We start from the raw sequence: 24,655 nt of genomic DNA, 5'->3' as shown, positions 1-24,655 counted from the left end.
TCGGGTTGTTTAGCTAATTGCATGAAACTCTACTTATTTGGTGCCCAGCCAAGGGGAACGGCTGGATCGTGTTAACCCCGAACCGTCCAAGTTTGGGCTAGGGTATATAGGCTGGTGTGTTACAACTTCCTCGATCCCATTGACATGATCCAAGATATCGGCACCCCAGACCGCCATCTCTCCGCTGCTCCGGGGAACTGACAGCGAGATCCACCGGAACGAGACACGGCCCAGGCTCCGACGCCCGCATCGCAATTAGTCAGGGCGAATGACCGAAGTATTGGACCGGGGGTGAACCACATCCCGAGCGGGCTTTCGGGGGCTAGAAACCAGTCCCGACCTCTCCCGAAGGCCCGTCATCCGGACGCTTTTCTGCGGGAACGCTTGCCGTCCTCATCTTCCTCCGTTGATGATCAACCATTCTTTACCGAGGCTTCACCCAAGGCATCATTCTGGAGATGTACTTCCATCGGCATCCTTTGACCTATTTCTGACTCACCGAGACTGCCCGGCTGTCACCCTCCTGGAAACATGTCTACCTCGGTCGTTTGCTTGACCGGGCATCGACTTGCCGCACTTTCATTTGGATTGTCCCAGATATGGTTTGTCGCAACCAGGATCGGAAATTCCGTGGTTGTTTGAACCCTATACGGGTCATGACCACTCGTCGAGCTCCCCAAGTTCAACAGTCGGTTTCTATGACCAACAGACTTGGTTTGTTGGTCGCTGTCCATGGCGAAATCGTGCGTCCCTCATCCTCATTTCCATGGCCCCTTCTCAAAGCTAAAGTTCCAAGTCGTCTTGAGGTACCCTTTGTCGGATGAACCCCGAATCCCGACATGCTGCAGCACGCTCGGAACCATGACCCATTTCTTCAAACCTTCTCGCTCGGCAACCAAGTCGATAAAAGAGTCACCAGCAAGGTCGTGTGGCGGCTCTCTCAGGCTCTTCTCCAGGACTGCGAGGTTTCGATGTGGCATTGCAAGGCCCTGCGCGCAGCACCCGTATTGAGGCATCTCATGAACGCCGACTTGGTAGTGGTTGACTAGGAGTCTCCCTGCCATGAAGTACATGATGATGTACGCTGCGATCCAAAACGTCATGTTGAAAATCAAGACCAGATTGGACTTGACGAGGTCAGTCGCCTTCAACGTTCTCATCGCGGGAGCCCTCCACCTCCAAAAGAGGACCATGCCGGTAACTGCAAGGTAGAATATGATACTTTTGCTCAAATAGCTGGGCCACTCCTCGGAGTTCCAGCCTAGGTAGACCTCGGTATAGAACAACCGGAGATACATCCAATCTTGGCCATTCGTGGATTGGGCCTCAACTTTGTCGAGGGAGCTGATCAGCCGACTGAACCAATCTCGAGAGGCGACGACATCGTCTTCCACCAGAACAAAATAGTCAGAGCCTTGCTTCTGACACGCTGCGACCAAGTTTGCATAATCGAATTGCACGCGCTTGTTCCGGGGATCTTCAAAGGTCCAGCGAAGCGATGCATCGGTAATATGTCGGTATCCGTCTTTGACTGAGGGATTGTCATCGCCGTAGACGAGCACCTCGTCCGCAATGTTACGGAGCCAGGCCTCTCCATAGGCAGGGTTGTTTTGTGGGATGTCGTCTGCCAGGAGAACTTTCAAGTTGATTCGTCGCCGCTCCTCGGGACTCAGGCCGTCGACCAACGAGGCAATGGTCCCCCCAACGAACTGCTCCCTGTCGCGACGGACGCTCGGTATCCCAACGCAAATTCTGAGCCCCTCAGGTTTCTTGGTATCGTCATATCCAAGACCTTTACCAAAGTATGTCCAAGGTTGGGCCGCAGTCGCCGGGGTGGAAGAAGCCTTGGTGAGGAATTCGGCGGCTTCGGATTCTCTGACGGCAGAGTAGAATGGGAGGTAGGCGCGGTTCGGATCGTAGAAGAATGAAGAGGGATCGTGGAACGAATGGATTTGACAGTATCGGAACAAAAGGAGCCAGGCGACTGCCAATGATAGATTGGCTACGACGGGCGGCTTCATGATGGATATTATAGTGCAAATGAGCAGGTCGAGACGGCGGGCTACATGACAAAATGGATCGCTTCAAACGGCACCAAACTGTCGGGATTAGCTACGAAGGACGCTCTCGGGTGTTGGGTCAGGTCTGTCTTACCATTTACAACAAATATCAAGGAACTGTCCGCATATTGAGGATGTCTCAGGGATGTGCCGAGAGAGAACGAGCAGGCAGAGGCGTCCACGGGGGAGGCTTGGCGAGGGGCCGCATTTAATACAAGCCGATGAGCGGGGACACGCTGACGGACAGCGGTAGCAGCGTCAAGCCTCCCCAAATTTAAAACAAAGGGTTCTGGGGTCGGCCGTCGTAGGGCATGAGGCTGAGCCTGAGGTGGACCGAGTCATGCTTTAGCTCAGCGGCGTTTCGCCAGGGGGTGCTGGGTGGAGCAGCATCTTTGCATCACAGCCTGCTTGAGACCGTACGCAACGGTGAAACATGTGGCAAGTTACAAATACATGTAAGCAAAGATGACCTGGCGATGTGTCAAGCGAGGCCTACGTGTCGCTCGTGTAGCTGATCCTGTTCTCTGACAAACGACGTAGCCTCAGTAGTATGTCCAAATAGTTCGTATTAGCTCCATAATCACGAAGCATGGGCCTTCTGGAAAATAGGAGACGAGCGAATGCGGCCGTGTCGGTTTCACGGGCGATCGCTGGTCTATAATTACACGACCCAAAGTGCAATAGCGCTGACCGGTGAGTCGGCGCTGTTTTCGTATGGCACGGAATTCGGCACTTGCGCGGGCTTGTGACGCCCAAATCCTGGGGCTTGGGGGGCTTCATGGATCCTTCGGTGGCAAGCCCTGGATTTCTAGAGGCCACGGATCCAAATACGTAGCTCTCTGGCGCGCTGCAGTCGCCAATGTCCACTGGCCAGCGAAGCTCAACAAGGGTTAAAATTAGAGTTAACGGAACGCCGACGCAAACGAATTATGCATCGATTAGTATGTATGAGTAAGCTTCGCAAACCCTTACTTAAGTAATTCCCGAGCGGGGTGGCGTGTTAAATGGATGGAAGGCCACTACGTACACAGTACACATGTCGTTGAGGAAATCCCACTGAACAATCCCATCGGAGAAATCTGCCCCTGAAGAAACCCACTAACGGAGCTGCCTGGATGGTTTCACTGCCATGCCGCTAACCCTCAGGGCGGCTGAGACGGGGACCAGCCACAGGCCGGCAAGTCTGGGCGTCTGGAAGCGCTAACACTGTGCAGTGCCAGGGCGCCGTCTTGGCAGGAGACGGCTGGGGAAATGATTCAAAACAGGTGCCGGGAGAAACGGTGATGGGGCCCGTGGCGGGCGGGCGAGTAACAAGGTCACGCGCTCTTCTTCGATTTCCCCAGTTCTCGGGGGTGCGGAGGTTATTAGTCTGGCGGCTCAGAAGGTTCTATGAAGCGGCTAGACGAGGGCTTGAGCGCCGTCTCCCCAGGCTGGCGGCCACCTTCGGGATCGAACCCCGAGATCAGACGGCGACTAGAAAGCAACGTGATGGCTCCGGAGTGATGGCTTGGGGAAAATAGCCTCGGAGTCGTACATCCGCATCATGGGCCTATAGGAAATGCCCGAGGTGAACTATCCGGCCGATCGTCCCCTCGGCTCCTTTGCATCAGGCTCAATGTTCGCCCAGTTGTTCAAGGCACTGGAGACACACCCCAAAGAAGGATCTCCATAAGCCTATCAAGCGGGGTCCGGGGGCAGGGGGCAGAGACTTGATGGTGTCGAGGGTGCCTAGTGTAGGAGACAAGCTTCAATAGTAAGCCCACCCTCCACTGCACGCAGGTGAACAAAGACGGGTTATTCAGACCAACCAGCGAGGAGCAGAGAATCCTCAAGGTATCAATCGATGCTCTCGAGACTCGACTTAACGAACCTCCCAAGTGCCCTTGTAACCAAGCCATCACCGGCATGTCGGAGCAACTCAAGTCGCTGATGTTGGAGATCCAGGACTGTATGACGAAGGAGGCGATCGCGGTCACCGCTCCGTATAGCACCGGCAGTGAGGCATTGGAAGCCCTGGTTCGGCGTTATGAGGGGACTACGACCTAGAGTAAGGGGGCCTGGTGCTGCCGCCGACGTCCCTGGGGGTTAAGAGCTTTAAGGAGGCTGAGGCCCATGTTGGCCGATAGAGAGATCTAGCAGTTAGGCTTGCAGCTGTCGGAGGGAGCCTACCGGAGGACGAAGAATTCAATCTCTTTATTATTAGCATGCATAGTCTTGAACAATTGGGTTGGCGGGATCCGGTATAACGAGCGGCAGTACAGCGATGTGACCCGACACACCCCCACCAGGAGAATCAGATATCCTCAACACACAACAAAGAAGAGCAATCATCAATAAATAAACAAACAAGGCAGCAAACAGGTCTGCCTCACCATCCCCATTAGTCACACCGCCCTGCCTCCGGACGTGAATCACTGCTTCGCTTGCGTTCAGAAATTCTCGGGTATTTAACACACGCCTCACACCACTTCGAGTCAAAGAATCTTCTCTCTCTTACAACTATTTTTCTCTTCGCAGACTCCCTCAATTTTCAGATCCAAGCCTACGCACCCAAAAAACGGCATCACCACAACATCAAGCAGACAGCATCAATGACTGTATCAAGAGCTTAGGGTGCCCTAGTACACACATACCCAGACGGGGGACTACAAGCTCAACAGTGAAACAAAAACACCAACCATGGTATCAACAATGCAGGCCCCAGTCCATTCAAAGGTCAACAGTATACTCAGACAGACAAAGGTTTCTAGTCCAACTGGTTACCTTTCCCAACACCTTACTGAGCTGCAGTTCAGCGACAGTATAAGGATGGGCAAGGTTGCGGCGAGAACAACCGCCTCATTGGTACTGGCGAGGTCCGCGAGCTGAGAACGGCTCAACGCCCGTGTATGTCAGTATAACTCACTCTAATCTCACCTTTCACTCGGCCTGACGTGAATCACAGCTCAAAAGCTATAAAGCAAACTTCGCGCGCCACTCGAGACATAACTCTTTCCTCCTCCTTTCATCTTCTTTCTTCGAGCAATTCACTACCTTTTCGACTTGGCTGGGCGCCGATAAAACCCCAAGCGCGCCTACGAAACCTCGAGCGCGCCTACAAATCCGACTTCACCAATACCTGCAAGATTCCGAATCTTGCTGCGCGCCTACAAAACCCCGAGCGCGCCTACGAATTTGCCTTCACCAACACCCGCAAGATCCCGACCCCGACGGCGCGCCGCCGAAACCAAGACTGCGCCGTTGAATCCTACGACACCAAATATCTTTTGAATGCCGAATTCAACAGCGCGCCGCTGAAATCAAGACTGCGCCGTTAAACCCAGCTACACCCAAAATCTTGTGAGTTTTAAATTCAACAGCACGCCTCTTAAATTAAATACACTAAGTAGTATGCCATAGACTCGGTGTGTCAGAAACAACAAACCTTACGCCAAACCCTACAGTCGACAAGCAGGCTCCCAAGCTAAAAGTCCGAGAGAACGACCGCTGGAGATGTCAGAGACCAAAAGGCAAGCGACGAGTCCAGTGGGCAGCCAGACTCAACCACGACCAGGCACGACGCGACGCGTGGGTAACTTATATCTACCGCGAGCAACCAGAGCCTGAAGCGTTCATCAAGGAAGTCAGGTCTGCCAACATACGACGGTACCTCTGCCAAGCATTCGCGCAGGTCCATGGAGAACTGACCAACAAGAGGGATACATCCACCTCTGAAGACGAATACTGGTGTCAAATCGAAAGGTGCGAAAGAGGTAATCTTTCACCTTGGGGAACAGACTACCGACATCGAATCCGACAACGAAGACGCGGCAGGTATTTTCGACTCCCTGAACAATCATTTCGACTCCGGTATTTCCCCTTCCGAAAGTGCCAACAGTAGTATGGCTGGATCAGACGAGGAACTTACGGCAGATATGCCAAATCCATCTATCTCTGTCTTCGAACTACCCTCTCTCCGTCGCAATTCTCAAGAGCCCCCAGACGATGAAGTTGAGGAAATAGCTGAAGATCCCAACTCTCCCGATGACGACGACAACTTTGGCGAAGGAGGATCCAGCCGCAATCCTCTCGGGCTTAAAATGACTCCACGGGGCTTATTCTCGAATATCGACAGTCCGACTCTATCACTTGGAGGACGATCGCACCGAGCGGCAGAGAAACAGATGCAACATCTGTATGACAGAAGTGATGCCGAAGATGACGACCCCGAGATCACCAATGGTGATACTGTCGGCTTTAGACGCTATGCGAATAAGCCCAAGGATGGACCCAAACTCTGGAAGTGGGCGGATGCTCATGAAGAGCTAACCCGTCAGTACAAAGAGAGCGGAATGGAGTTCACATCCGACGACGTACCAGTCGGAAGCGGCCGTCTTGTGGAACAATATCGAGCAGTTCGCGGGGTGCTCTATGACCACTACTTCCCGCTTTCAAAGAACGGTCAGGGTGAGCGCATAGAAAGGAATACCGCCAAGGGCCGGCCGGAGGTTAGATTCGTCCGACAAGCCAAGGAAGCTATGAAGAGCGCGGCGATTGCCAAATGCGATGGTGGATACATCGAACAACGCGGCAAGCGGTGCCATTACACCGTAATTATTCCCCCAAGGCATATCCCGCACGCTTTGTGGACCCATATGAGAGGGCTCGACGTGACGGCGAGTACATTGAGCAACGGGGCAAGCGGTGTCACTACACCACCTTTATTCCGGCAAGACATATCCTGATTGCAGTCCGATTTGTAGACGCATACGGAGGTCTTAATGCAACCATTGCCGGCATGTTATCGGACCTCGACATGCCACATTTGGCATCAATTGGGCTTTCGGAAGGTGTCTCCACTGGTCATACCTCTACTACTGGGGCTACTTCTCTGGCCACGCAGGTAGCGGATGAAGTCAAGAAGAATACCAACGACATACTGAAGGTCGAAGAAAAGACCAAGAGTAACACCGCCAATCTTAACTCCCTCAAGGACGAAACCACCGCCAAGTCTGCTGAATTCCACAAGACTTTCGCCAAGGTTGCCAGCAGGTTTAAGGATATCGCGAAAGATGTTGCTGATGCAGGAAAGACTCTAACAGGAATCGAAACACGCATCGCCAAGCTGGATACACGCCTCACCAAGGTCCCCAGACGGTGCCAAATACAACCATGAGAACTTCACTCCCACCCAGCAACGCACTGGCGACAAAGTTTGGCCGTGGCACTACCAAAAGGCCAATTACTGCTGAGGAGGAAACTCCAACAAAGAAAAAGGCGAAATAACTGACCCTAAGGCGAAGGAGCCAGCAGTGGCACTCAATAAACACTCAGACAGTCTTGACCTTTTCCCCCGGATATCCCCTCCCATATGTATAACTACTAACCCGCTTTGTGGACCCCTATGGAGGACTGAATGCCACCATTGCCGGGATGTTGTTCGATCTCAAGCTGGAACATCTAGCACGAGTTGGGTTTCCAGAAAATAGCTATGTTGGTAATACCTCGATGGGCTCGGAAGGAGTCAGCTCCATCGCAACTGGGGCTATCACACTGGCCAAGCAGGCAACTGATAAAGTTGCAGAGATGGCAAAGATTGTCAACGACCTGAACACCTTCAAGAAAGAAACCACCGCCAATAATGTCATCGTCAACGGTACTTTCGTCAAGATAGCCAACAAGTTGAAGGGTATCATCAAAGATACCACAGATTCGGCAACAACTCTGTCAGAGATGGAAGTACGCCTTGGCAAGCTGGAGTCAAAAACGGCCAAACCCCGCGAGCTGACTACCAAGGAAACTGAGAGTATTACCCGCCTGCTTATGCCTCAAATCGAACAGGCCGTTCAAAAGGCACTTGCTGCTGCGCAAACTGAGTTTCCGCCCTCGACTCCATCAAATATCACCAGACGAACACACTGCTGCCAGCCAGTAATGCACTTACAGAAAAGCTTGGCCGTGGTCGTTTGATAACCTAAGATGAAATAAGAAATCATTATCATAAGAGATAAATACTAAGGATTTATTTGATGGATACTCAAAACAAATTGCGCGCGACCTTTTTGCCCGGACATTCTATCCCATATATATATAACCATTAACCCGCTAAGTCCCAACAGAATCTCAAGAACAACGCCCCTCTTTACAAGGCTCACGGAGTGTCAGCCTGCCTTTGATATAAGTACTAGCAATATTTTCGACGGAAGTGCTGCTTCCTCAGCCTCTGGGACCCAGCTGCAAGGCGCGCCAGCCATTTGTCGCCGACGACGATGACCCAGTCTATCGTGGCATCGACGCATTCAAAAAGGCAATCATCGCAGGCACCTTTGATGCGTTTCAATACAGTCCGGATCTTGCGCTGTAGCCAGCGAAGCGTCGGCCAAGTGGAAATTTGAGGCGACTGGGGAGCGCAGCAGTACTGATAATCTTGGCCGAGCTGGTGAAAATCGGTGAATTGGCTGTGATTATGGTCGATGGACGGCATCGTATAGGGTTGGGGGTTTGTAACGGAGCCAAGGACGCTTGGCGTTTCGGGAATTGAAGCCATTTCAGTTCGTGTTGTAGGGGGCGGCGCTCTTCAAGCTTTTCGTTCTTTAAATGTATTCCGTGTTTCGTTTTATGCGGGTTGTCCTTGTTCTTGCTGCTGACCTTCTTAGTTGAAACCACGAGCTCTTAAGCTGCGAGAGTGAGCAGGTTGGCACAAGATGGAGCAAACAAGTTATCATCGATTTAATATGAGGTTTATTATTTTCAGATTCTAGTTAATTGTAGGCAGATGAGAGACCGTGTTGAGGAGTTCTGTGGCATGATGCTGTGTTCTAGGAGGCACCATCCTGGATGTTCACCGTGTGAATGCTTTGTTCTGGAAACCAACTGTCCTGTGGAGCTCGGTGAACAAGAGCGCACATTGCATTTGTACTTAAGAGCACAAAACCTAGAACAAGTAACATGATAACACTTATTCTAAGCTTCTTTATATTTTTCCGGTACTAGATTCGTTGTGTATTATGGGCTTTTGCCATTAGAAGTTAGTGTAAGTGGTCTTTACTAGATGAAGAAACTATTCGTTCAGGAACAATGTATCCTCTTCTACCAGTGGTGAAACCGGAATTATTGGGTACACAGAGAACAAGAATTCAGAGCTTTATCTGGATAGGATACATACAGACACGGAACTGATTAGATGCCCTATCGCGTTGAGAACTCGACTGTCGATTGTGCTGCTTGACATTTCAGCAACTTTGTTTTGGCGTGTAGCAGTCACAGGTGGATACAAAAAGACAAAGCGGATCCAAATGGAAGTCATTACCAGAAGCAGCCAACAATCAAGACTTCATCTGACCCGGCGGTGGACCGGTGGACCGGTGAACAGGCAAGTAAGTCGGAGCTGATTGGGAAACGGGGCAACCGGGCCGGTGTGGGGCACGGCGGGGACCGGAGCCGATGATAAACGCGGGGTGGGTCAAGATGATGGTGAAGCCGGTGCCGCATTCTCACGCGACATTTACGAAGGTGGGTCAAATACGACCTTTTGCGTTTGGGAAGAGGATTCAAATCAGCGAGGGTGTGGAGCGGGGGAGGCCGGAAGCATGAGGATTCTCGACGCCTATGTGCTGTGCCGCTTGGTTATGGGGATTTTGCTCTACGGGACTCCAAACTGAGGCATGGAATATGAAAGTCCGCAACAATCTCGGCGTTTCGGGTTCTTTCAACTCTAGAAGAGGTAGGCCTACGGGGCAAGGCAACCAAGATCAACGAGGCTGGTCGATCAGGTCGGTCGGGATGGCCCCCGTCGGATGGACAGAGCTTGCTCCCTAGTCAGGGTGTGATATGTACGTCCGTATGCATCCGAGTTTGCGGGGAAGCGGGTGTGGGGGCGCTGCTTGCCTGGGAGCACATGCAGCATCACAGACGTTTGAGAGCTTGATCATGTGGCAGCGACATCGGATGGAGTCGGGGAAGAGCTACATGGATGCTCTGGAAGTGGGTGGTTGATCCCGCGGTGCTGCTCCTGTGGGCGAGGATGTATTGCTGCGCGCGGATGCAACTGGGTGCGCATCATCGTGGGATGCGCCGGGGCGAGTTACCCAATGTGAAGGATGGATGACGCAGGCGAGGATCATCTATCAGCGGGATCGCACGAACATACAGATCCAGGTGCAGAGGACCTGGTCAAGACGGGACTGTCCTCAAGCCATCCGTCATTGAGAGCGCGCTACACAGAGGGGATGCACTGACGATGAGCGTTTCTCCCTCCACCCGCAGGAGAATATCTCCTAGCTCTCCCCCTGTCCGGGTGCATGCCCGCACGCACGCAAGGATGGACTGGTCTCTTCGGCGAGCTTCTCTGACCGTGAAATGATGCAGCAGCACCGAGCTTGCGACGGGTGACTGTTGGCTCCCCCACCCACACGCGACAACAACTGGACACTTGGAAGACACCCACCCCGGCGAAGGGTGCGGTGAATGAATCAGACAACAGGCGGTCAATAAGGCAACGGCGACCAGCAGACGGTAAAAGGCAGATGACAGCAGGCAGACAGCCTGACCGAGTTTGACATCCGACATCCGAGGGCTTCGGCGCATGAATTTGAGTGCCACCTCGACGTCACTCGACTCGCTCCAGTGGAACGGATAATACGCAAGTCCACACCTTGGACGTGTGCTGGAGCGGGATGACGGGAGGTCCGGGCGCCTAGGATTCCACCCCCGCCGCCTAAACACTGGGTGGACTGGGTGGAGTGTGGGGGGAGTTTCTTCGACGGGGCTTCAAGCTTCCCTTTTAGTGAGCTGTAGTCGACTGCAGGGCATAAGGTGCGTGATACAGGTCAGTTAGGTGCAATTTAGGGGCCCGGAGCAGCTGCACATGTACAGGACAGGGCATGTTCTAGACTGTAGCGGTCCATCCGGCGGGGTCCGGCCTCCCTCCGGTTGCCCGCTTGCAACCCTCAGCCTGTTTCCTGCACGACGCCAAGGGCAGCGCGACTCGAGTCCTTCATTCGCGCGGCATCCTATCAGTTGTCAGGGAGCTGGGAGCGCGGAGGGGGAATGGATGTCAACTAATTCCTATTGTTCAGCAGCTGCCTGGGCCGGCTAGGAGCATTATTAGCGGTCCATCCACATCGCCTTGTTTACACTCCCTTTCAATCAGTCCCACGCTGCACTAGTCCGTAGGGCCGCCGCGATACCACGTAGCAGACCGCTCCGCCGACCCCCCGGTGGTCGTTACGCACGGAGAAAGCCAACCCATCAGAGGCGAAAAGGAGAAAAGGAGAAAGGGCCAGAACTGTGAATCTGGAATTGCCATGTACCGGCGTCCGGCGGCGCGGTAACCCCACTCCACCAACCCCGGGGTCGTCGATGGATCCAGGCCGCATCGGGACTTGCAGCCCAAGCATGCCCAAACACAAGCCAGGGAAAGAAAACCTGGAATCCACTGCGGTGCCTTCCTTGGCATTCCCTTGGCCCCGCTGGCTGCAAATCAATCTCCACTCTTTGCTCGTCGCTCTTCGACTCTCCATCCGCCACCACCACACAACACACACACACACACAATACACAACACACACGCGCGCACACACCCCCCGAAGGTGTCCTGAAAGACTGGCGCTTGCAAGCAAAAATCACACACACCGTCGCCTCCCGCCGCCGTTTGCCTCCTTGTCATCCCGGTCATCCTTGTGGTTTTTTTCTTCGCCTCCTCCTCCGCCTTCCCGCATCCTTCTTTTTCCCACAATCCCCTCCCACCTCTGATGAGTTTGCTACGAGGGGCACTCATCATCCAACTTGACCGTTTTCACCGCCACACATAGAATACCGCCGTATCCTCTGAAGGAATGGAGAGCCTCCAGCTTTCCCAAGTCCTCGCCGATCTTAGCAATCTCGGCGCCGCAGTATGTTGCCCTCATCGCAACCCCCAAGCCACTCTGGTCTTTGTCTGTTCCCCATACTTACCCGCTGTCTTTTCGCGTATCCAGGAACCCGAAGCTGCAGCTGCCATCGTCAGTGCCAATATCCCCGTCGTCCAGATCACTCGCCCCAGACTCGACGACCCCACGAACTCCGCCTCCGCCTCCCCCTCTCACCAGCTTCGCCCCTCGGGTCTCCAGCGGGCCTGGTCTTCCGATACCAAGTTCGACAAGTTCGGTCGCCGTATCCTCATAAACTCCCCTTCCCGTTCCGGATCCGCCGCCAACTCCATCCCCGGCACTCCGCGACGTGGCGACTCTGATGTGAGTGTTTCCGGTCATCACATATCTGGCATCAAACACGGCCGCTGACCACATGTGATGCAGTTTGAAGATGAAGCCGATCGAGCCTCGACCCTCATAGCCCTCTACGATATCCGTTCCAAGCTCAAGCAACAGGACAACAGCAGCCTCGTCAAGGCTCGCGAGAAGATCAATGCCATCGCTGCCAAGCAGCAGGCCCAGCAAGCCGCCGAGCGCAACTCCAAGGCTGCTGACCAGCTCCGCCGAAATCGTTACTCTTTTCCCAAGCCGGGTCTCTAATCTCAGCATGCATCGCAACTACCTCCATACCACCACGCAATGCGGCAAAACAACACGAATGACGACCGATTTCCACAGTTTATGAACAAGGAAGGGAGTTGGAGGGGCGTTTGATATTTATTCTCACTGGCGGCGTTTTCGGGTGCAAAAACAAATGCATCGCCTGTGTATCGGCGACGACCCGCGATCTACATCGGACGCGTGTAATTGTCGGGTTCTGGAAGGAAGAAACGGGCGCTGGTGACGTTGGTCGGCGTGCCTTGGGTCACCAGCCTGTGATTCCTTTTCTTTATTACGAGCGGGACGAGAATTGGGTCTCGAATGCGCAGCATAGAACTGCATTTCCTCACCGGCAGGCTCGGAGGCGGTATCACAAATGCCGGGCGGGGAGAAAGAGGCTGAGGGATGGTGACGAATCGACGGACGCCCGCCACCCTCGTATCGAGACAAGTCATGCTCGGTCTCTTGGCCTTGGATGTATCTATTCCCTCAAGCGAAATGCCGTTTTCTGTACGACCTTACGATTGACCCTAATGTCTCTATTACACTGTTCCATTCTGGCATTCTCCGTGGTGGTAGTGAATTGAGGAGTGAGCATCTAGCGCCGGCCCGACTCCGGCGTGTAACGCCCACGATGTGTTGACCAAAATGCTACGGAAAGAACGGGGATGGTGTCGGATTCGGGGCAGTGTGTTGGCAGAAACCTTGGCTGTATTAGTGTGAGTATTGCTTTTCGGACACATTTACCAGTCCCTTAAGCTGGCCCTCGAGCAAATCAATGAACCTAGTATACTTGGAGTCAAACAGTACGCTATTAGGCATAGAGTCTATCTTGAAAATAAATATAATAGAAATAATTATTTAGGGATAAATACTAGCCCTACGAATTCTCAAATCATATTTCTTAAGCTGCTGTATTAGGCATATCCTTGCTACGGAGTAGTTGTCTTTAAAATTAGAGCGTATACTTGTATGTGCGAGGCAATGCTGATTGGTATTGATTGACAGTGTTGAAGACACCGAATCTTGTGGCTCATATCAAGGACTCCAAGATGATCTGTAAGACGGGCAGACTCGCTAACAATAGACGGGGCTGTGGTCCACAGAGGACAGACCGCTACGGGCACAGTCGCAAATGGCTGTTCTAGAAGCCTGCAGGGCGTGGATTCGGGCCCGGGGTCAGGTCAGTATCTCTCGTGGACTCGTTCGGTCACTACCTAAGTCATTGACAGCAAGCGGGTCACGGCTGGTTGCCGGTTGGCTGGACATTGCCAGGTCCATTCATCAGGGTTTTGGTCAGCGCCACACGCAGTTGTCGAAGGCCCCGGGAGGCGAAGTTGAGCGGCGCCATGTGGGAGAGAAAGCCGCGACGCTGCTGAGGCTGAGCACATGCCCCGAGAATTTGACAGCTGCGAGCTGCGAGCTGCGAGCTACGATGATTACTGCACACGACAATAAGCTTGCTGCTACTCCGTAGGCGGGGCAGAAACCGGGCGGGGGGATCCGGTTGTTGGTTGGGAGACTGTCGCAGAGGACGGACTGGATAATGCGCTGTCGGATGTGCGGCGCATGGCGTGGCTTGGGCGTCGTCAATGGTTCCTTTCTAGTGCTGCGCGTCTGAGACACACGGGCTGTCAATGAAGAAAGTTGAGACACGCAAGAGGCAGCGCGACAGCAGGGACACAAAAAAATCCATCTCGATGAATCCATCTCGATGATTCCATCAATTTCCCCGAGCGAATGACGACACATGGGCTTGGCCTCGCCTCGCCAAGACCCTAAACGTCGATGCCCCTCCCGCCTGATTTGCTGGGGTGCCGCACAGCCACAATGCTGGAATCAAGTGATGAGTGATGAATGAGTGATGAGCAATGCCGAGACACGCGGGAAGGTTTCCTCTGCGGTTCGGCAGCAAGGTAGCACCGCACCACCGCACCACCGCCTTCTTCTCTTCCTCGTTGGGCGCCGCCGGACCGTCTTGGCTTGCTTGGCCCAGTCGCCCAAGTCACCCGTTTTTGATAGTGCTACCTATAAGCCCATGGGCTGCCTCTTTCTTCCCGCCGTGGCTGATTTCTTGCTTCTTCATTGCTCTCCCTCCCTCACCACACAGGCGGCCCATTTTCATCACAACCCATCAATCAACTCTTTGTCGTCGGATAATTCATCGCTCCGATACCTAGACGTCGCATCGAATCCAATTCAACCCAGTCCAATCCAACCCAGCCCAGTCCAGCCCAGTCCACGCGGCCCACGTCATTTTACTTGGGCTGCAAACCAACCGGCGCCGGGGCCATTCCATCCCTTGTCGCAGTCCACAGACATCAAGCACCTTATTAGCTTGGGTAACTTTGGCTCACACTCACCAAGAGGCGTGACCAGACTCTCTCAGCGCAAAAAACCTAAGCTCAATTTCCCCTCCGTCATCAACAAAAACAATCCGCCATACCCAAAGATCGACCGACCATCAGGAAGCCCCTCTGCGTCTGCGTCTTCCACCACCAAAACAAACAATGGCGCCCGTCGAGCATCTTGTCGCTCTCGTCGCGCGCGACTATATCTGTGGCTCCGGCGAACGCTACCACAATGGCCGCTGCTACAGCAGTAACTGGTACAATTGGGGCCGCTGGGTAGTCGCTGCCATCGCCGCCGGTCTCTTCCTCCTTGTCCTCCTATCCTGCCTGTAAGTACCAGCTTCCCCGATCTTGTTTGCTCCCCTGGTTTTGTTGCGACACGCATTCTAACAGTGCTTGCGCAGAATGGTCTCTCGCCGACGTCGCAGACGCGGCGGCCAGCCTATCTACGGAACCGGGTGGATGGCTCCTCCAGGGAAATACGGCAATCAACCCAACAACCATCAGATGTACGACTACAACCAGCAGGGCTATCAGAACCCCCAGGGGTTCCAACAACAACCCGCGTACGGAGGATACCCCCCGGCCCCTCCTCCGCCGGCGTACGGACAGCAGCAGCAGCCGCAGTACACGGGCACGACCTTCAACACCAATGACGGCTACTACGGGCAGCAGAATCAGCAGCCCCCTCAGCACACTGGGGTGCAGCCGCCGGAGGGGACGTATCAGCGCGACGAGACGTACTCGCCTCCCCAGGGACCGCCTCCGGGCAAGTAAACGATAGATGCGGGACGAAATGATTGACGGGAAGGGCGGCGATACCAGGTCGCCTGCCAAGATGGATATCACTGAAGAGGCAGGTTAGCCGAGGACGGGTGCGAAAAGGTCGGCACCAGAGATATATGCGTCGTGAGCATTCTCCGACGGATTTAATGACGATGACGACAAAGGTAATGGCGCTCAAATCCTCGCGAAGGGGCAAAGTGCAAATGAATTTTAGGCATGCATGGATGGGTATCTTTGGGATGTATATCATTTCCCGAAACCAAGTTTCACTGTTCATAGCGAGTAATCAAGATGATATCATCGATACATGCATGGTCTAACATCTCTCCCGGTGCACCAAGATCGGAAGATCATATGCACAAGCGAAACGCGGCTGGCCAACCAACGCCACGCCGCTGTCCAGGACGTGAGGGTGTCAGGATAACAGCCGCTGATTTGCCCCGTTCACAGAGTATGTGACTTACAGGTTCTCGTTGGGCATTTGTTGAAACAAAAGCTACCAACACCTATTGGCGCGCTCCCAGCTCTACTGCTGAAGGGAGTTTCCGAGCCGTTCCGCAGTGGATTTTGCTCGCCCGGGAAACGTTCGAGTGCTTTGTCAACGTAGTTTTGAACAAACCTTTACCCAGCTTTAAGTGACTGTGTCCTTCTTGTTTGCTGCTACCAGCTTTGCAATGTTTGCATGCTTGAGAGCCAATTGCTGCGAGTATTGCTATTCACATATTTGCACACATAACTACATTCTTAATTTTGTCGGCAATCGCCCACTATCCTAGAGGAGCAGTTTAGAAGATGGGGGTTTGAAGTACTCATTTGTATTATTTATTTTTATAGTGGCAATGTTTTGTTTTATTCGTTACGTCCCTTGGCCCAGCTGACGCTTTACTAAAGAAGGTTGTGCCTGTGTGCGAATGGCAATACTTATTGAAGGTCACTCATCTGGGCCTCTTGCTTGTTGAGCGTGACCTTGAAAAGCCCAAAGGCCATGGCATATTCACCATGTTGCTCTCTTAGCTCCTCAATTCCATCAGTCAGCTCAGTTTGAATCTGGTTAACTTTTGCTTCAGCCATCCTGGCAACAGTTGCAGCATTGGCCGCAAAAGCTGCAGAGGCCCCAACATCCAAGCTGTCAGAATTGGCCTTGTTGGGAATATCAACATAATATCCTCGGCCAAGTGTGGCCAGTCGTCCCATAATTGATCCGTAGTGACTGCCAAAGGGGTTGTCGCATCTGATTGCCAAGATGGTAGATCTGGCAGGGACCTTCGTCTCCTAGTAAATCGGTTTTCTATTCTTTAGGATATGCCCTCTGTTGTAGAGGGCAATTGAAGCTTCTAGGAGGATTTTTTTTTCGTGCGGCGAATGACACTGACCTCTGCCTCACTCCGTTTCCGGTAGGTCATTTGCTGCTTCTCCAGCTGCTGTTTCTGTTCTTCGCAGAATGCATCGATCGCAATAAATTTTTTAGTAAAGAGCTAGTAGAGTGGGTGACGCTTGTCGGGCGTTTCATCAAGTACTCCCGGCAATCCATGATTGTAGCATTCATGACCAAGGGTAATGACAGCATCATCTCGAGTCCCCTCCTTTACACCAGATCCCGCGTTCACGAACCTATCCTCCTTGTAGGTTCCAGAATCCTCTTCGTCGAGTGTATTGTCCACCTCGGTGTTGGACTCGTCCAGCATTCGCCTATATCGTGCGCAAATCTCATACGATTGCCCATCCCAGGGAGTGTAATCTGCTGCGATACAGACTTTATTGTGAACCCAGTTTGTTTGGACTCTTCATCACTCGTATCGACGTCGTTCCCGGAGTGAGCTTCCTCATCAGAGTTACCTTCCTCGTCAGAGTTGTATAAATAATGGCCACGACTACGCACCAAGTTTCTGGAAAATTTCAAGGATGGGAATCCTTCCAAAGCCAGTCGACTCATTTCGGAAGCATTTATTTTCTCCCGTGAACAAGGCGAAAAACTGAACGACCACCTCAAGCGAGCAGAAACTCTCGCGAACCAGCTGCGCCCAGAATACCGCAAAGTTCTCTTTTCGAATGTGGTGAATCGACTGAATGCGGGTGAAGTGGATTAGAGGCTTCAAGAATGTGTGAGCAATCTTCTCGAGGGAAAGAACTTATTCCAGAACGGAGAAGCCCAGGATTCCACCACCATCACTGACCTTGTCGACACTGTGTGGCATTGCCGTGGTTCCTCGTCGGAGAAACTGACCCGCCTGGACGAAGATGATCATTAGTCAATACCGTCTGATGATCGTTCCAAGGTCAGCAACTGGCTCCGTAAAATGGACTCGGCTGGATAGTGCTAGTTCGATGAAAAAAGTCACCGGCTTGGATGAAGTCGAAAACACTGAGTGTATATACGAGGCGTGTGCGATTTATTAAATACGTTATCTTGATGCCTGACCTCGAGTGAGTGCAGTGGTTCACGATGGAAGCAGGGCGGCGGCTGGATGAGTGTGAATCATGAGTCACCTTTCTTGACGGAATACCAAGGCTGGCGCAGGAAGTTTGACAACTTCAATAGTATCCAAACAGCCCCCGATACCGGTGCGACTGGTTAGACAGGCACATATGGTAGACAATAGTAGTGAAGCTTTAGCTAAGATTTATTCAGTATTATATACAAAAATATACGTCATGTTAACAATCAATCCTTACTTTTAAACTATATTATCTCAATTCCATTTAAACAATAAAGTTCCAAGGGGCTCATTGGGCACTGAAAGACACCACTAACGTCATGTTTCACACTGATGGGCGGAATGTGCCTATACATTCGGAAGTTGTCAAACCTCCTACAATTGGAAAAAAAAAATGCACAAGATAAAAGCCTAAAGGAAGTGGCTTACAGGGCACGAGGGAGGAGCTCCAAAAATGGTTAAAAATTACCACGAAAACCTCTCGCTCTTGACTCACATTGTCTGGCTGTCACTTATCCCCCCCAGTACTGCGAGCCGAGAGGTGAGCCAGGGGCTACGTACTCCATATGTGTGGAGGGATGGCGAAATGACAGGGTCGCCCAACCCGATTGCCGGATGATCCTGTACGCCGTTCGTCCCTCGCTTCGCAGGTGCGGTGCTATTCTGCAACAAGCCAAGTAGCGCTTCAGGCAAATGAGGGTATTGAGTTCGGTATGCGACGGTTCCTTGGGCGACTACCGAGGGTTATTCCATCATGTTTGGAGGCGCAGCAGACAATATGCGACTGTATCAACATGTCAGTACACGTTCGTCATGTAGGGCTTTGCGCTCGTATTGGTTGGTGGCTGTTGTTTCAACAAACGCCCGACGAGAGCCCGGACGAGCGGCGCTGGAACTCCCATCACAATTTCCTCAAAAGTGCAGATCGTGATGACGGCCAAGTGGGTTTTCCATGTTTAATATGGTCGGTCCCAGACGTTGCAACTTGGTCCTGGGCAAAAACCGCATGGATCGCCTAAAGGAGTTCTCAAACGCGGGACTTGTGGCCCCCTGCGCTGGCTTGTCGGGCCTGGTCTATTCTCGGCGACAAACTGCTGGCCAGTTCTGTTTGTGTGCTGGATTGACCGTTGATCAAGACAATTCAGGCCTTTGGGTTTCTGTTGATCCTTCATAATATCAGGGTGCTATTCTCAATTTGCTTCCAGGCCCCTCTGTTTCCTCTGGCCCTCTCGCGCCATTAGCGTCACGTCACTCCGGCACTTAAATCGCCAGCTAAGCTCATCTACTTTCTTTTGGGGATGCTACACCACCTTTGTCCCAGCACGTCCCAACAATTGTTCATTTCTTTTTAGCCCCCGAGTCACACCTTCCGCCCGCCTCGAGTGCGCCTTGCTCCTCAGCTCTGTTGGAGACGAACCTCATAGCTGTGGCCATTTAGTCCCGGGTACCCAGCCCCCGTCAAGAACCCGCCAGCCCGCTGCAGGACCGCAAGTCAGCTTCCAGTTTCACTGTTTCAGCGCTACCGATAGGGGTTAGCGGCTTTGGCGGCCAGGTCCTGAAGCGACCCTTAGCTCCAGGCCGATCCAGCGGCCCCATTACGCCCCCTAGGGCCCCTGGCTAAGGCACCTTTCCAGCGCTAATTGGTGGGGGCGGTGCCTCATGCAGCTCGCCCGTGGCGCTCCTTCCACCGCGCGTTCTCTAATACCAGTGACCACTCACCACTCACTCCTTCTTCTCTTCTCTCTCACCAACCCCAGCCATCTAAGGAGGCGTAGCACGACACGGCCCTCGCCTCTACGGCGCTTCCTCTCGTTGAACCATCTCACTCATTGCCGACGCCAGCTTCGCTTTTCGCATTTCGCTTTTGTACGAATCATTCTTTTTTTCGTATTCCTCTTGTCGTATTCACCAGCGTCTGTCGCTTCAAGAAGCCTCGCTTCCCCCACTCGCTGCCTCGAGTCGCTGTCGTGCTCATTCATTCATTCCACCGTCCCAACGACACCCCAAGCGGCTCCGTGATTTCACGGACCACTACGACTCCCCTCTCGGGACACACAGAGAATAGATCTCTTCGACGTACAGCGACCAGCGACTGTGAGAGATTAATTACCGCCTGTACGACATCGATCGACCTACCAGCCGGCTGGAGCGTGCAATATTCAAGATCCCAGGCCGCACCTGAAACGAAATCCCTCAAAGGGAATCCCTTGCGTCACTCGTTGTAGCCACGAAATTTTCAGCCTTTGTGCGCCTGCTTTCTCTATTGTTTCTTTGCCATCGAACCCTCCACTATTGGATAGAATTGGAGGAATAGTGGCAAGATGCCTTCAATCGACGTCGCCATGGCCCGGAGCCTCCGGGGGAGCAACTGGGATATTCTGAAGGAGACCGTCGCCCGGAGCTTTGCTGCTGAGCTGACGCGAAGGGGCGACATTACGGACAAGGCCTCGGATGTTGCGACGACCTTTTCAAGTTGGGATAATTGCATGGCCCAGAACTACTGCAAGTATGTGCATTGTAACTCACAGTATCCCTTGTCATCCCACTAACCTCTCCCAGGTGGCCCGTCATTGCCGTCATTGCCATCGGCGGCCTCATCATCTTTAGTGTCGTGTGGTGTATCATTCGCTGCTGTTGCTGCGGCGTCTCGTGCTGCTGCAGCTGCTGTTACTGCCTCAAATGCTGTGGCAACTGCTGCGGTTGTTGCGATCCTCCCGGTGGCCACAAGCAAAAACACCTCGACGACCCGTACGCCCCGACTACGAATCATGCATACCGGTCAGAGCCTCCCATGCAGCCGTCATTTCCTCAGGCATCAGGTGCCCAGTCATCAGGTATTCAATCATCAGCTCCTCAGTTTGCTCCACAGACTCAACACTTGCGCAACGAACCGCCCCAATACGCCGAATTTGAGACGGGCATCAAACATGAAGGAGACGATGCCCTCCCCGAAATGCCAAGCTGGGAGGGAGCAGGATCCAAGAAGATTGCGCTCGAGAACGATTACGAGATGGACCAGCTCAAGAAGTCGCCTATCCCGGACCAGAATAGCACTTTCATGAACAATGGTACGCCGTCCACCATGCCCCAGGGACGGAGCCCCTACGGCCAGCAACAGGGCAACCACAGCGAATATTTCAACCAGAATGATCAATCCCCAGACCATTACTCACCTATCGACAAGGGCTACGGCTACAACTCCAGCCCTGGTGCTGGCTATGGTCACGATCAATCGTACGCCGCGGGTGGTATGGGAGCTCCTGTTATGGGAGCTGCGGCCATGGGACGAAACTCCCCGGCTCAGACCCGCAACGCATACGGACAACCTCCTGTCGACCAGGCATACGGCCAGTCTCACAATGACTATGGAAATCATGATGATTACTCAAATGGAGCCCAAGGATACGGAATGAGGCACTCTCCTGCCCCAAGAGGAACTCCGGCTCCCCACAACGACTTCGACGGATATGGTAACCAGGTTCCCCATTCGCGATCTCCAGTTCACCAAAACACCTACGACGAGTACAACCAGCCCGCTCGCAGAACCCCGGCTCCCCACGATGAGTACAACCAACCCGCTCGACGAACGCCAGCTCCTCAGGAGTACAACCAGCCCACTCGAAGAACCCCAGCTCCCCAAGACGACTTCGGCTATGGTCAACCCGCCGCGTTCAACAACAACCAGCGCGCGTTCTCGCCTGCCCCTGAGCCTCACTGTGGCCCGAGGCCTGTCCCCCAGAGACAGTACCACCACCAGGACCCCCCTCAGTCACCCATCAACAACAACTCGGGGTTTGACTTCAACTCCGGCTACGCACGACCTCAACAATCGCCCACTCAGGAGTCGTACCCCGGGTACAAGGCATACCAGCCCTAATTGAGGAACAGTAACACCAGAACTTAGCTACGACACGAGAATTTGTAACCATGTATTCACGGATATCTCGCGCGACAGCTTCTGTTCTATTGGTTTGGGAGTCTGGATTGGGTCTTTTGGCGTTTGGGTTGCACGGGTACGCGTAGACGTAGGCGGTTTTTTTGGATGTCTTTTTTTTTTCTTCTATTTTCGACACATGCTTGGATGTTGAGCGTCATGATGGTGTTGCGATGATGGGGATTACACGCGTTCTATTCTGTTTTCAGTCAAGAGGACCCAGTGTCTCACTCCTATGACGTTTTTTTGATGGTCAACCAATGGTCATGAGGACGCAAGACGATCAAATGACCCGTAGACCTAGGTGGCTTGGTGGTAGACTAAGAAACTTGTGCTTGGGAAAAGGTGTGGTGGGGGCTCGATATTGGAGGTCAGAGCTCCGCTGCCAAATCGGCAATATTCACAAAGAAATGAGAGAATTTGACAAATATCGACATGAATTTGGATTTTCAATGAAGTGAGCAATGTAATCGTAGTTGGCTCTCGTCCGGATCAGTCGGAGGGCAGCCAGTACGTGAAGCCCCTTTAGCTAAACCTCATGAAAACCTTAAGTCATCTGGTATGTTAACTCAATTAAACGGGGAATTATCAGGGGATCAATACTAAGAAGTAGTCTTCTGAGTTCTCATTTCCCAAACTGTTTTATTAGGATGATAGATGTTTATCAGCAGGATTAAGGCATGTAGTTAGGTGTGTGCAAATAGCAGTGCTCTTAATTTAGAAGCTTCGTCATGGAAGTGGGACTGTTACGCGTGTCGGTGACGACGCATCGTGCATGGTATGTCAACCGGCCTTGTATAAACGCTATGGATTCCCTCGATCTAAAAAATCTACCGTCAAACGCCCTGGGCAGCAGTCCCGCGACTCTGCCAGCCCGCCAAAAGTATCAAAAAGCCCCCGAGCCCGGACGAGATATATACAACCCAAGTCTTTATGTATTTGTGTCAACCAACGCAAGTGAGGATATACCAGCAGCAATAACCGAACGACAATCTCGAGGCAGAAGAATTCAGACCGTGATGGCAAGGAAATTAACTCGTCTACTCCTTGGGGAGTAACTCGGGCTGGATAAGCTTGCCTGGCATGTTGCGGGCGCTTGAGCTGCTGCCTACAATGGTGCGGTCGTCGTCACCATCCAGGTCTGGGTCGTACTCAGAGTCCTTGCTTTGAGGCCGGAGAGGGAGCTTGGCGGCTTCTTCATCGGGCTCGGAATCAGTATCGGCATCGACGAGTCGAACTCTTGACGTCTCGTCTTCGCTGTCGTCGTATCTACGGGGGCCTTCATTGGGGTCCTCCGAGCCTAATTGTTCGTGGTCCGACTCTTGCTTCTTGATGAACGAGTCGATAATGTAGTACTGTAGGCCGTTCATGATGAGGGGGAATATCATCATGACAAAGGCGATCTGGAGCTTCTCGTTGCCCTCTGTCCACCCAAGAGCCCAGTCACCGACTATCGATATCCAAGGCATCATGATGAAGATGATTAGGACGCAGAGCTTCATGCCGAAGAGACCGCAGAAGTAAATCACAGACTGCTTCAGCCACCACCAGGCGTTGGGCGGGTGCCCATAGTTACCTGACTGGACGGACTCGGGGGGTTGGCCAAGGGGAGTGAAGCGGACGAGGCCGGTCATGATGCGGAGTAGGACGATGAGGATTGGAATACCGAGTGTTGTCTAAGGGCTTGTTGTTAGTCTGGAGTGTTTTACATTTCTTGAGACGCTTTTGTATGGGGGCAGCTTACATCGATACCAAGGTTGAGAAGATAGAAGGAGCACGGGTTCGGAGTGTAGTCGTCATCGCCTCGGGCTGCGTTCCTGGCAGACGGGTCGACTTGGACGGAGAAGCGACCGCTGGTCAACATGGACATGAAGATGTTGGCCATGTGCACGAGCACGGAGCCAAACACTTGCTTGGAGACGTCGAAGAACCAGATCTTGAGAGGCCTTTGAGGTCGCTCCCGCCAGCGCTTGAAGACCAATGACATCAGAGCCAAGCCACCGAGTGCTGCCTGGACGATGAGGGCAAAGGAGCCCAGCAGCTGGCAATCGCCCGGCGACTCGTCGTAGATGGATTCTGAGGGGGAGGAGGCGGTGGCCTGGGGAACCACGGAGGCGATGACGGAGGCGGCCATTTCGAGAGTGGCAGTGGGAGCCTCGAGGAGAAGGGCTACCGAGGAGATATCATCGAGTGCTGCGGCGGCGGTCGCGAGACCGGGTGGAGGTTGCATAGAGAGGGAGAGGGAAACACGAAGTTTCCAAGAGGTTAATCGTGGAGGGAGCGCGGTGGGAGTTTGTAGAGGAGAGACGGAAGAACGGAGAGCCGGGGCGAGGTGAAGTTGTAGTCGTCTCGGCGTCGGGGGCGTGATGTTTCAGGACAAAGCAGGCGGAGCCACGATCGCCGTCGCCGAAAGGACAGAGTGAGCAGGGTCCCGGAGGACAGAGCAGGAGGAAGGCAGCCTGGAATAAAAACGAAAAAGCGCTAGTGCAACATGTGAAGAGGAAGAAGAAGAGCAGCAGAAGAAGAGTCGAGACGACGCGACGTTCTACGATGGCGCCTATCAGTTGGGTGAAGAGAGAGGATCCAGGCCCCAAGAACC

At 53.1% G+C, this 24,655-nt stretch overlaps 7 protein-coding genes across 7 annotated transcripts; 5 read left to right on the top strand and 2 right to left on the bottom strand.

The window, feature by feature from the left end:
- Positions 1-530: 530 nt before the first annotated feature.
- BGZ61DRAFT_16860 (uncharacterized protein) lies at positions 531-2,196 on the bottom strand. Its single transcript, XM_046237557.1, has 2 exons — positions 2,155-2,196; positions 531-2,082 (listed from the first exon to the last, which is right to left on the bottom strand). The coding sequence occupies exon 2, from the start codon at positions 2,019-2,021 to the stop codon at positions 759-761; it is 1,263 nt and encodes a 420-aa protein (XP_046112285.1). The 5' UTR covers positions 2,022-2,082; positions 2,155-2,196; the 3' UTR covers positions 531-758.
- Positions 2,197-4,739: 2,543 nt separating this feature from the next.
- BGZ61DRAFT_525610 (uncharacterized protein) lies at positions 4,740-7,215 on the top strand (the record flags this gene model as incomplete). The annotated part of the gene is made up of 6 exons (XM_046252802.1): positions 4,740-4,782; positions 4,851-4,950; positions 5,005-5,372; positions 5,504-5,705; positions 5,755-6,649; positions 6,700-7,215. 6 exons carry the CDS (start codon positions 4,740-4,742, stop codon positions 7,213-7,215), a joined length of 2,124 nt encoding a protein of 707 aa, XP_046112284.1.
- A 257-nt stretch (positions 7,216-7,472) lies between these two features.
- Positions 7,473-8,009, top strand: BGZ61DRAFT_525609 (uncharacterized protein; the record flags this gene model as incomplete). Its single annotated transcript, XM_046252801.1, has 1 exon — positions 7,473-8,009. The coding sequence occupies one exon, from the start codon at positions 7,473-7,475 to the stop codon at positions 8,007-8,009; it is 537 nt and encodes a 178-aa protein (XP_046112283.1).
- Positions 8,010-11,875: 3,866 nt separating this feature from the next.
- Positions 11,876-12,550, top strand: BGZ61DRAFT_525608 (uncharacterized protein; the record flags this gene model as incomplete). Its single annotated transcript, XM_046252800.1, has 3 exons — positions 11,876-11,932; positions 12,017-12,271; positions 12,335-12,550. 3 exons carry the CDS (start codon positions 11,876-11,878, stop codon positions 12,548-12,550), a joined length of 528 nt encoding a protein of 175 aa, XP_046112282.1.
- Positions 12,551-15,060: 2,510 nt separating this feature from the next.
- BGZ61DRAFT_470919 (chitin synthesis regulation, resistance to congo red-domain-containing protein) lies at positions 15,061-15,678 on the top strand (the record flags this gene model as incomplete). The annotated part of the gene is made up of 2 exons (XM_046248145.1): positions 15,061-15,230; positions 15,306-15,678. The coding sequence occupies 2 exons, from the start codon at positions 15,061-15,063 to the stop codon at positions 15,676-15,678; spliced, it is 543 nt and encodes a 180-aa protein (XP_046112281.1).
- Positions 15,679-20,443: 4,765 nt separating this feature from the next.
- Positions 20,444-21,999, top strand: BGZ61DRAFT_525605 (uncharacterized protein; the record flags this gene model as incomplete). Its single annotated transcript, XM_046252799.1, has 2 exons — positions 20,444-20,628; positions 20,682-21,999. The coding sequence occupies 2 exons, from the start codon at positions 20,444-20,446 to the stop codon at positions 21,997-21,999; spliced, it is 1,503 nt and encodes a 500-aa protein (XP_046112280.1).
- A 746-nt stretch (positions 22,000-22,745) lies between these two features.
- Positions 22,746-24,644, bottom strand: BGZ61DRAFT_438414 (vacuolar membrane protein-domain-containing protein). Its single transcript, XM_046244237.1, has 2 exons — positions 23,801-24,644; positions 22,746-23,732 (listed from the first exon to the last, which is right to left on the bottom strand). The coding sequence occupies exons 1-2, from the start codon at positions 24,284-24,286 to the stop codon at positions 23,097-23,099; spliced, it is 1,122 nt and encodes a 373-aa protein (XP_046112279.1). The 5' UTR covers positions 24,287-24,644; the 3' UTR covers positions 22,746-23,096.
- Between the last annotated feature and the right edge of the window lie 11 nt (positions 24,645-24,655).

The sequence above is a fragment of the Ilyonectria robusta genome (assembly GCF_021365365.1).
Source record: "Ilyonectria robusta strain PMI_751 chromosome Unknown BGZ61scaffold_1, whole genome shotgun sequence".
Lineage (NCBI taxonomy): Eukaryota > Fungi > Ascomycota > Sordariomycetes > Hypocreales > Nectriaceae > Ilyonectria > Ilyonectria robusta.
The sequence above is the reverse complement of the archived record's forward strand: the minus strand, read 5'-3'. Positions and strand labels throughout refer to the sequence as shown.

Excerpts from the sequence above, each read along its gene's own strand:
- BGZ61DRAFT_438414 (XM_046244237.1), bottom strand. The coding sequence starts at position 24,286 with ATGCAACCTCCACCCGGTCTCGCGACCGCCGCCGCAGCACTCGATGAT. Across the intron at positions 23,733-23,800 it reads TTCTCAACCTTGGTATCGAT|ACAACACTCGGTATTCCAAT; the intron begins GTAAGCTGCCCC and ends ACAAGCCCTTAG.
- BGZ61DRAFT_16860 (XM_046237557.1), bottom strand. The coding sequence starts at position 2,021 with ATGAAGCCGCCCGTCGTAGCCAATCTATCATTGGCAGTCGCCTGGCTC.